General features: G+C 31.8%; 1 protein-coding gene across 1 annotated transcript in view; it reads right to left on the reverse strand.

The window, feature by feature from the left end:
• Window positions 1-2821: 2821 nt before the first annotated feature.
• Window positions 2822-12834, reverse strand: part of LOC118199873 (glycine receptor subunit alpha-2-like) — a 253647-nt gene continuing 243634 nt past the window's right edge. The window contains exons 8-9 of the mRNA XM_085823021.1: window positions 10348-10527; window positions 2822-5268 (exon numbers count right to left, since the gene is read on the reverse strand). Coding sequence (XP_085679147.1) covers window positions 5023-5268; window positions 10348-10527 — 426 coding nt within the window. The 3' untranslated portion in view covers window positions 2822-5022. The remainder of the gene's footprint in view (window positions 5269-10347; window positions 10528-12834) is intronic.

Below are 12834 nucleotides of genomic sequence, written 5' to 3' on the forward strand. Positions count from 1 at the left end.
CAATATGTAACAGACTGTATAAAAGAGCTAAATGAAATTTGTGAAGGTTATGATTCCATAAATATCTACAATGCTGATGAAACTTGATTATTTTATCGAATTTTGCCTAATTCACAGGAGAAAATTGCTCTGGATAGAAAAGCTCCAAGGAACATTTCACTGTCTTGCTTTGTTGTAACATGGAAGGAGGATTTGAGCAACCATTCGTAACTGGAAAGGCCAGAAAACCAAGATGCTTCAAAAACAGAAATACAAAAGCTTTATAAGTCTATTGGCATCATAATAAAAAATCACGGATGATGCAAAACAAAATGTCAGAATGGTTGACTGCTCTTGACGGAACAATGTCTAGAAAAAATAGGTAGATTCTGTTATTTTATGACAGTTCACCTCTCCACCCACTAAATATAAAATCATTTTTCTCACATAATGCAAAGTCAGTATTGCAGCTTTTGCAAGATATAATTAGAAGCTTCAAGATTCATTAGAAAACTGTTTTGCGGCATGTTCTTTGACAACCTGGTTGCAGAAATAGCGATCACCTTTCAAAATGTGTCAATGAATTGAGCACCATTCTGTGGATCATAGAGGCTGTTAAATTCGTATCACAATGTTGTGTGGAGTACTGTTTTAAGAAAGGAGGTTTTGAAATTCCAGTTTCGAGTGCCCTTAATGAAAATGAATTTTTTGAACTTGTCAAAATCAATGGAGGTGCTCAAATACAAGAAAGTTTAGAAAACGGTGAAAACTTATGTACTGGAAACACCAATGAAGACATATATTGCTACGCATTAGACATATATTACCTTTTATTACAAATGCAGTTGATGATGGGAGTTTTAACAAACATAGCTTGAAAAGCAGTGCAGAAGACAAAGAAGAGTCAGAGACATAAAATACTGACATAAAATACTACAGAGATGTCTTAAAAAACACTTATCAATTAAACAAAAATTCATGATAACTGATGGTAACAAAGAATAACTTAAGATCAAGGGTGACATTAATATCCACAAGGAAAAAAATGCTTGTTATACACAGACTTTCAAACACACCTATATAACGAATTATTTTCAATAAATTTCTGTAAGTACTAAACTTTTCAGTTTTCATTAACTTCATCTTCAAATATATACCTGTAGCTATGTTACTTGTTTATATATCATTTATTTAAAGCTTGATACAATCTGAATTTTGAATTAAATTATACTATTTTAGTATGAATCTTGAGAAGAGATACCTCTATTTCAGGGACAAAATATATGGTCCGGGAAGTGTTCCTTATCTGGAGGTACTAGTTTATGCACATTCAGTTCTGTCGATTTCAATAAAAAAGGAAGGTGCACAATTAGATGTTAGAGCAGACCCATACGGTAAAGTCCACCATTTTAATCTATTTTTTGAGTTTGGCTAACTTCTTTTTGAGTTATGCGCGATACATATATATCCGCTTTGGAAAAAAGTGCCTTATTCTATCCATACGTGAGGCAAAAAATAGTCAAAATGAATATTTCCGTTCAAATATGATACCCGAAAATTTTTGTGATTGTAATACTTCCTCTATTTCGTATAAGGAAGGAAAAGGAAAGCAATATTTATAAAGGCCTGCCATTAATATATTACAATAAAATTTCATCATAATGACTTAATATTATTTTCAGTATAAGAGAAAGATAAATTTTCAGTCAGCATATCACACAGTGTTAGAAATAAATAGTTCTAATGCCACAAAATAACGTTTTAATTTAAATGATTTACTCTATTACGCTTTGCGAAGTTGACAAGGAAACGGATTCCTGAGGTAGGAATCTATCAGCCATTTGAGTCCTGCTGATGTATTTATTCATTACAAAACAGCCTGAGTATATGCCACCCGGGACTGTTATTGTCAGAGAGAGAGGATTTCGAAATGCCAGTGATTATTTGAATAAGAATTAAATGGGAAACTCTACAATGTTGATGAACAATGCCTTTTTATAATATGAGACACAAAAGAAAATCCTTAAAAACCGTTTACTGGTAACGTAAATATAATTTCCTATTTATGGCTGACAAGAGTCGATAAAGGAAAACAATAACATGCCACTATATTTCCCTACACGATGTAGGTGTCGAATAATGTTTTGAAAAAGCTAATCTATATATATGTTACCGTGAAAGACCGAAATTGGAGAATGTCGACTTTCACCGGAGAATATCAACATTCACCAAATACGTAGGTGAAAGACCGAATATTTCACTACATTCTTGTATACTCGGACCCTCACCGGCGTATGTCGACAATCACAGATATGCTCTGGTGAAAGTCGAAAAGAGAGGTCATAAGTGACATAATAATTTAAGTTGTTGCAATAAATAAGATTTGAATCACATAATTTAGTAAGTTTTTTATTACTGTTATTTTATTTTCTCATTTAGAACGTACTGTATAATTAAGTAAGTTTTTAACTTCTATTATTTTCCTTTCTCATTTTGAATGTATTGTGTGTTTTAGGTTCTCATGTTCTTAAGTTCTTATTTCAAGTTTCAAGTGCGTTTATTCGCGACTGAATTACGGAGAAGAAAATATAATATTGTTATATGTTTAACATTAAGCTTAATACATGGTGAATGTCGACATTGACCGGTGTAAGTCAGAAATAAAAGTATTTGGAAAATATTTCGGACATACACCAAGAGACTATGTGAATGTTGACATTCACCGGTGAAAGTCGACATTCTCCAGATTTCGGTGTTTCACCGTAACACATATATAGCATAAGTGTTGAGTGTAGAAAAAAGTCTGGTGAACAGAAAAAGTCATATTTCAATTTTCTGTAAAATATTTTATTACAAAACAGCATTTCATAATTTTCTAATATAACATTTAACTATTGTTCATATTGACACAATAATACAGTAACGTATATGAAAAGTTTTGTTTCAAGCTTATAGTAGTGGATTAAATTTAAAAAAAAAAAATACACCATTCTTCCTATTAGAGAGATTGACTTCAATATTTTGCATCACGTACCAATTTATTACAATTTGATATTGTATTACATTATCACATGTTGATATTTGTTTACTCTAAACCAGGAAAAAATTCGTTAGACAGGAAGAGTCTTTTAGCACTTCTGGGAAAACCCAAATTAGAAACTCGTTTTTCTGTATTAATGTTCCTCGCACGTAAACCATACCTTTTAGAAATGTATGCTTGAAATTTTAACATGCTCAACTGTCAGTAATATGCCAGCACAACTCTGAAAATTTAATTAACGACCCATAATGTAATTTCAGTCACATTAGGATGAACTGTTTCCATGATTAATTCGGTTTTGAAAAGTATTTCTCCGATTCGCATATATTTTATTGTGTGGACCATATAAAATTTTAAGAATTGTATATTTTTAATAAAGGGAGTCATGTGACAAACTCTAACAATCTAAAAGTGTGCTTTACTTGAGTCATTTCTAAAATCACAGCCTTGTATTTACGAGCAAATATTCAAGACGGATTTAATTGTGCGAATCTTTCGAGACTCTAAATGAGTATTTCCTGGCATGTAAGGTTCTTTCTGGACCGAATTATTTAATATACAAATCGAACTTCTTATCCATACCGACAAGACTTTGATTTTATGAACTAAATGACTTTAAAAAAACTGCTCACAAAGATAACTACATTCCAGTTTTGGCAGTGGAAAGTATATATAACACAGATACAATGTGAAGTGATAAATACAACAAATAGCAATCAAGATGAAAGTACAATGTATAATCCTACTGCTTCACGGGTTAGAACATTCACTATTTGATTTTATCTATAAAAGAATGAAGGGGCACATCCTTCTTAAGTTAAAAAATAATTTTGACTTTCAAAATCCTTATATTTATTAGGTTTTAAAACTACTCAAAAATCATATGCTATATAGAATTAAAGTCCTTTTTCATTCGAGTATATATAACGGTATGTATCCTTACTTTATTACTCAAACATTTTGGAACGGAAGACGTTGAATGAAAATTAGTTTGGAATCTGTGATTTTTAGCTTACGGTCTAAATATTTATGTCTACTTCTGAAATATTCAATAAATTAAAAAAAAAAAAAAAAAAAAAAAAAAAAAAAAATTAAAATATACTTGTGCAGAAAAATATACAGAAATATTTGATTTTTCTTCTTAAATAAAAGTTATTCGTATGGCTGACAACTCTTAAAAGTAAACCTTCATTGTTGAAAAAAATTGAATCTCATAAAAATTCCAGTTTTAAAACTTAAGACATTTACCTCTTCATTTCTTATTTAAACTTAAAAATGCCATAAAAAAACAGAACATTAAAAACGCCTATTTCGAATCAAGTAGAGTGGAAAAAAAAAGGAGAACATAATGGTGCAATTTCTGCTTTACTAAAAAATTTCATTATTAGCATTGGACTTTAATTCGGGTATAGATGATAGAATACCAAACTGTAATTAGAAATATTGCGATTGATAATAGAACTAAATTTTGCTTACTTCACTTTGGGTATAAAAATACTTATTGCAATGTATTATGTAAAGTACGTATAAAATCTCTTTAAATTATACCCTGATAATAAATAAGCAATGAATTTTTAAGCTGAAGGAAATAAATAAAAGAAATTACGCACTGTTGATTGGAAACAAAATTGTTTCTATAGTTTTGTTCTTTAATTTTAACATCAGTTATTTCTTTATTACTTACTGGAAACAATAACACATTTCAGAACTGTCAGAAATTGAAGATGAATCTTGGATTATCATTCACTTAAATATCTCTATATATAGTAATTATAAAATATACACAGTAAAATATAATATTTAATTGTAAAATAGTCAGAAGTTTATCAACATTTTCCGCTCTTCGTGTGGTGTACCCCTTCATATGTCACTTTAGATTTGTGTAAAAATAATACATAAATATGAAAGCTTAAAAAACTCATAAATTATTTTTTCTCAGAAAGGTATCACCATCGATTTATGAACATGACAGTTAGTTACACGAACATTGACAGTGGCAACGTTCAAGGCGCCCACGAAAACCAGTATATGAGATTGAATATTACAAAAGCACATGGAAAAAGAAATCTGCAGACTCGATCTATAGATTTAGCAGTCTGCTCAGTGAGTTTCGAGGAAAAACTACAGCATTCTTCAGAAACAGTAGTATCTTCATTCTGGAATCTATCTCTGTCGCCAAACTGGCGAATAGGCGGGCCATTAGTTACTGCCGCTGATACCTTGTTAGTAGCCGCAGGTTGCCGAACTACCTAAAAAAATAGCAAAAAAGCATATTAAAATCTCAGGTGCATAAGATGCAGTGAGATATGATTAAATGTAATACCATTTTTGCATTCAGCTTCTACTTCCAGTATGAATGGCTAAAAGTTTCAGAAAAGCTTTTTTCATCACAGGCCTCTGGTATTATTAAATTAAAAATTTCAGTCTTTTAAAAATTATTGAAAATAATTTAAATTTGCGTAAAATATTTTGAAGAGTTTGTTTAATGTAAAAGATTTCAGGAAAAATAAAATATTGTGAGGTTGATCAGTGATTTTGATGACTGCTGCTAGATGGCAGCATTATCGCGTTAAAGTAAAACAAGTAACTGAACTTCTCGAAACGTCTAAACTACCATTAGCATGCTTTACAAAAATGTTATTTTTATCGTAATTTATAGCCAGGACTGTAAGGCAGCCAGGAATTGTAAGTTGCCGACTTAAAAAAATTATTTTTCATGTGAAAATTATACCTGCTCTGTTTTACACTTCCCTACTTGGGTTCACACACCGAATACAGACTAGGGGCAAAGAATCTCTAAGGAGATTCCTAGAATTTCCTTAGAGATTCTTTGCTAGGGGTTCCCAACCAGAGGTAAATTCCCCCCCAAGGCAGGAATTTTAAAGTTTAAGGGAGAAGGCATGCAGTCAGCCTGATTCGACCTTCTTTCCTGCTGTGCCGTTAAAAAGTCTAAACTGATGTAGTATGATTTTCGAGTTTTGGAAAAGCGACGAATGAGTGTCTGTCAATAGCGAAAGAGGTTCATGAGACAAAAAAGACAGAATGATTGGGATAGACGGTATAGCAAATGTGCTTTGGTATGCGTGAAATGCCCAGATTCATAAGGATCTTAATAATCATGAGCTTACATGACATTATAACTATTACTTGACCCATGTTAGGAGTCTGAATTTCCTGCAATTTTTAAATTGGCAGAATACGACCTGACCGTTGAAACTTCACCTATTCTCCATATTAGACACGGAAAACATTTTCATATCAATGTAAATGCTTTTTACTTTGTTCCTTTTGTATTGTAACGTAGAGTCTTGTGTTCATATTTGCATATTTATTCAAGATTTATTCCTATTTTTCCAAGAATTATTTTACTACGTTTTTGAATGCACTCATATATTCTGTAGGTAATGTTCTAGTACCTAGCATTTGGAAAGGGCTTTTTGAAGAAATTTTGGAAATAACCATACAGCACTAGCTTTGACAGCATTATCTTTTGCCTACAAGAGAAAAATCAAAACTCCCACTTTAATCTACTCATGGTTAAAAACATTACATAAAGTATTAGGGTTATTAGTGAAATTATGACAGTTTTCTCCTTTTAAATAAAGAAATCATTTTTGAATTCATAAAGTGAAGAGAAAATACTGAAAAACGTTAATTTAATATTAAAAGCTAATTAAGAAGGCTACATTAGCTCGTCAAAGAATCAGCTATGTATAGTATTTTAAGGTAAATGCAAGTCGGCAGTTCTGCATCTTGCAATATCGCATTGCCTTTCTTATATATAGCAAAATTTTAATGATCCGGCATGTTCGGGAATACAGGAATGTCGGATTATTGGACTTTATTGAATCTATTGAGGAAAAAAAATGCATATAGGGATTTTAAAAACATATTTCATGAATCATACTTATAAGAATCTAAATTTATTCATATTTTAATTATTTTAAATCATTTTTATTGTAAAATCATCATTATTTATAGCTTATGAAATCTTTTTATGAACTTCCTGAACTGTTTCAGAGAATCCGCTTTCTTTCTTAATTAAAAAAATGAAATAATTATTTCTTCAATAGCATAGGTTTTATATTTTTGGCGCATTTCACAAATGCATTTAACGCTTCATCAGTCTCAAGCTACGGGATTCTGATTGAAACATTTTCGTTTCTTTCAGTACCTGCGGATTAAACGCATAATGAATTATTACGTCATGGCTTATTTGTATCGCAATTATTTTCTTTCTATTAGCAATTTTTATTTGTATAATAATTTCGTGTTTTGAAAGGGTACTTAACGTATTATTATTTTTTTCTTTTTTAATAATTTAAAATGGTGGTCAACATTTTCGTCTTCCTCGGCAGGATTTTGTTTCATGACGTTTAGCTAGAAAGGTCATTATAGCTAGTTGCAATTTAGATCAAGTTTTTGTGATGTTTTTAACTTGTATGTTTTTAAGCAACAATAGCCATGAAAAAATGCATCTATTTTCTTGAAATGAATGCTGCACCAGAGTTTAAGGAAATTTGCACAGTTCCTGTTTTCATTTAGAGTTTTGAATGAATTGAAAAAAGAAAATAGTTTAATAGCTTGATCCATAGACTCAAGTTCAAAATGTTAACTTTGCTACATGTTATGATGAAGTAATGTTTTTCAATATCAATTTAGAGGTCGTAAGATGTTCTATATAGTTTTTCAGAAGCTTGGAATTACAGGTTAGGCCAAGTTTTATTAATATTCAGCGTTTGGGGAATTTTTAAAGCCATACGTTTTTGTTTCCATTCCTTATAAAATTTTTATCGGCGTAGAAAATTCATAAATAAAGAAAAAAAGCTATGCATAAACGCGAAGTTAAGGACAAAGAACTAAACGAAAATGACGAAAAGGCTTGAAGCAATATTCGAAACATTCCGAATGCAATGATATTAGCAGCTCCGGAGGCATATTTCACTAGTGCACATCAGCGTAGCCACTGAGGGAGAGGTTTCGAAAATGGATCAATGAGCTTGTATTTCTCTTGTGAAGCTAAGTCTTCATGCCATGTAAGCGCATGTTGTTTATCTTTTAATTCGCATTTGTTTCGTAGTTATGAATATATGGCGTAATAGTAGAAAATCTCGTAGTGCTTTCGTTTTATGAGTTTAATTAATCGCTAACATTTCACTTTCACGCTTTTGTTTATCACGCATTAACATTTGGATTGATGTTCACGGCAGATTATCACTCTTTACATCGAGAAAATGACTCAAGCTTCAGTTACCTTGAATATTATGCATTTGCTAACGCTGTCAATTAAGAGAATTCAAGTGTATAGTTTTTTTTTAATTGAGCTGAGAAGGATTGGAAGTGTTACAATGAATCTAGTGTTTTCTTATTTCAGTGCTTGCATTCTTTTGATTTTGAAAGTGTAAGATTCAGAATACATATTGTGTATGATCTAATTATACCCATTTTTAACATTAAAAGTTATATGTGAATTAATTGAATGTATTCGTTGTGAATAAAATTAATTTATTCTGTTTGATGAGTATTTCTTGTGTAGACAGACATTTAAGAGTGAGCAGCTATTAAATGTGAAATTTAACACACTTAATGTATACGAATGCAAATTAATAAAGTTTACTTTGAATAAAATTCTGCATTGGCTATTATTAGAGAACACCCGTTTCATATAGACTGAAAAAAAAAAAGTTCTGACTCCTATTTACACATATAATTGGTGTAAATATTTTTCTCATATGCATAGTTTTATGTAAAGATAGCATCTAGGCTCAGATGTTTATCACATATTTCTTTCTTCATCTTATTTATCATTTATTAAGTAATATTTCACATGGATATTTTTGCGGAGTATCCAACAAATGTTTGTATTTATTTCAAATTCTTTCATCCAGGTAGTGAAATCTTCACAATTGCTTATATTTGATCTAACTTTGCAATGAAAATTTTCAGAAGAAATCGACAATGCTTTAATTATTTTGTAGGCAAAACTGCGTGGCAGAATATTTTCAGCCATCTTGCTTAAATCTTAAAACCGCGAAAGGTCATGTGACATGAGAAAAATATTACTAGATGGCCATTGGTCCATCCTAAAAGCCACTCCCTCGGTGGCTACACAGACGTGCACTTGTGAAATATGCGCCCCGGAGTGTGTCAGAGAAGGGGTGATAGATTCTAGTACTTTTACTGTTAAACGTAAACAGAGTGAGCTGACATGAAGGAGGGAAGGTTTAGTTTTTTGTTAATGGCATAACCATCATACTAAAGTTCTGAGAAGGAGATTAAACATCTGTCGCAACCGGAGCCGGATTAAGACTTTTAGAGGCTCTAAGTACTTAAAAGATTTTGGTGCTCCCACATATATTTGCGCCAGTTGTTTAATTATTCTTTCTGTTATTCGATTTTAATTTAGCTGTATCATGCATTCCGGGGTAAAAACGGCAAAGAGGAATTTTTTGGTGGTCCTTTTTCCTGAATACCTAAAGACCATTTCGTGGTGTCCCTTTTCCTTGATGCTCTAAGCGCGTTCTTGTATTACTTAACGGTTAATTCAGCCCTGGTGGCATCTCTGTTAGAATTCGATTTTTATCTTAAATTGAAGAAGAAAATATTGCCAGAAGTAAGCTGAGTTTTAATATAAATAGACACATACATTAGTATTAATTTTATTCGGTTAATGGAAGTAAATGTAAATAACAAACATCACAACAGAATATCGTTTATTATAATGTAAGGCAATGAAAAAAGGTTTGTGTGATTAAAGTGAGATTTGACACCGATAATTAGAACCTAAATGTTTGATATCTGCCTTACGTGGATTTTTATTGAGAGCATATGCAACAAATTCTTTGTTTTCTCCACAGGTTAATTATTCACCATTCGTACTTGTAGCTCATATGTACGAAGGTTGTGTTCCAGAATTATAAAATCTTCACGACTCAAATCACTTTTGGAAATAGGAAGCAGGGAATTCAATTTATAGTAATCAGAATGGAAGATAATTTCTGTAGAACTTATTAAGTAATTAATATGTCTGAAATAATAATCAATAATTTCCGCTTTATAGCAATATATTAAATTAATATAAGCAATTTATATCAAACTTGATTTACTTAAGACTAAGTAGTACAATAAGTTATGCTTTATTTTAGTCTATTTTGTGTTATCGGTATTGATACAACCAGTACTGCAAGTATTTATATTAAAATTTGGTGTCTGAGCCCTGAATTTAAATAGCCCATCAGTACAAATTAGCAAATAAAATAAGAGAATAAGTTGTAATTAATAATATACTTTATTTGGAGAGCTACAAATAGAGAAAGAACATAACCAACCTGAAATAACTTATTCGAAGCGGCCATTCTGGAATTGTTCTGGGCGGCGCTGGCGGCGAGAGCGTCGTTCTCTTTGCCCTTCCGAGCAATGAAGTTGACGAACGGGAACTCGAGTAAGGCACAGAACACCAACCACGTACAGGTCTCGATCCACACATCCACTGCCTTCACGTAAGACACCTATGCAAAATGAAGATGTATCAATAAACATTTCAGCATATCAAGCCGCTAATGCACATTAGATGCAGCATCAGACAAAGTACTGGGTTGTTGCAAATGAAAGAAATGGTTGTAAAATGATGTTAAGTGTTTACTTGTCACGGAAAAAAAAAAAGCAAGTAAGGTTTATGCAAATTTTTTATGTCTATGACAGTGTCACACATGCATCATGAAACTGTTGTATTTGTTTTGTTCAACGAGCATTACACATTGAATATTATAGTAGACGTCACAAAATGTGATCGCAGTTAATGTTATCGTTAGGATACTGCTATCGAATTGTCGAAGTCTCGCCCTTTTATATACGAAAACATGGAAAATACATCGCTTATTGTGATCAACAATTCGGTTAATATAATGAAAATATTATAGAATAAAATTTTTGTACTGAAGTGAAATAGCCAAATAAGCTTAAAATACATTTTAAAAGTTGCCAAATGACAGAAAATGTCACTAAGAACGAAATTAAGTCGTCAAACTCCTTGGTTTCAATTTTAGTCAATCATTTAAAATTGGGCAAAAAGCAACCTCAGTTTGGCTTAGATTTTCAATAACTTTATGGATTTTGAAGGCGATTTGATCGCTTTCTTGAAATCACATTCCTCACGTTCCTCTTCTTCAGGGAGGAAAAAAAAGAAAGGAAAACATTTCCTAAAAACATATGAGCCAAACTAAGATTGCTTTTTGGCCTGATTTAAAATATCTCCGAGTATTTAGGTTAGACGTTCAGCATAGATCAAATTATTTCCAAAAACAGTATGAACCGTTCATAAAAGAACTTGCATTAAAGATATTATGAACAGTTCGTAAACAAACGTTTGCGTTTCCGTAATTAAGATGCTATAGAAGTGCCTATTTATATGTTTCTAGTTATATTTATATGAAATTAGTTAAATTCCATAGTTATTATGAAGGATATTATTTCTTATTGTTTAACGTTATTATTCGGTTAATGTTATCAAAACAGGCGCGGACACATTAAGAGGCGTTTACAGTATTAACATCAAATCAATCAGGGAGCAAAGTCAACTAAGTCTGCTCTACCTTTGCGAGGTCAAACAAGAAATCTATGCAGCAGCTGCAGTAAAAATATTAATAAAACATTCGTTAGATGAAAAACTAATGTGAAACCTATTCGCTGTTGCTTGTAATATTTCACTTAAGAGACTCTAGTCTACAAAATGATCGCTGTGACCTCCATTGATCTGAATGCCTTAAATAATTTCACGAAACTATGCATGAGATTTTCTAGATGATGGTAACGATCCTTCATTGATGAAAACAAAATACGGCGTTCGGAAAGGTACTGTTTCGTCTTAAGAACAGTAGGTTCATGTAATGAATTATGATTGTGAGTGAGAAGTTGGTATTTTATGAACAGCTGTATATTTTTGTCCCAGTGCCTGGGAGTGAAAGACCCTGCAGGAAGGACTGACTGCATTTTTGCTTTATGAGAAAAATCATGTTTACTGTATGATGGTCTTCTGCTCATTTTTATTCACTATTCATTCCTTTTCCACGGTGAAACGATACATTCAGCTTGATACTGTACAGATATACGAGAAATGTATAAAAAATTGTGATTATAAGTAACCAGCACTCGTGAATCGGCATGGAGTCCAATTTCTTCAGGATAATGCTCGACCACATATGGCAGCGTAAACTATAGAGAAAATGAACAATTTAGGATTTGCGTCTCATCATTCATACGTTTCTCATATTTCCCTCCAAATCATATCCTATTCCGTTCAAATTACAGTTTTTTCCTGATTATTAACTTCTCCAAATTACTATTTGAGCCATTTTTGTCCAAGAAATGCTTTGACAGCGAAGCATCAATTTATGAGGCAATGGAGAACTCCACTTCTAGAGACACTGATTTTCACAAACATGGGTGGGGGTATAAATCATCTCGCCATGCGTATTCTTTCCTTTTATTTTCTCTAGTTTATACTTTCGTAAGGATAGAATTTATAAAAGCAAGAATTATAGTCAGTAAATAAATAAAAGATGGAAAATTTTCCTATACCAGGTGAAATACTGAAATTTGGAAAAACTGACTTCTATGTGCATGAATATAAAAATTCCCTTTACATGGAATATATTGACGACATATGGGTATGCAGGAGTGGTAATGATGAAACATAGTCATAACCAGGCTTTGATAGTAACTTCATTTTCCTATCGATTCCTAATTTTTTAAGTCTGCAATTCATATCTTGTTAACGTTTATAGGTGATGAAAAGTAATGCGAAGCAGCAGATTGAC

The sequence above is a fragment of the Stegodyphus dumicola genome, chromosome 8, assembly GCF_044657685.1.
Source record: "Stegodyphus dumicola isolate Sdum_Otavi_A_Nest chromosome 8, ASM4465768v1".
NCBI lineage: Eukaryota > Metazoa > Arthropoda > Arachnida > Araneae > Eresidae > Stegodyphus > Stegodyphus dumicola.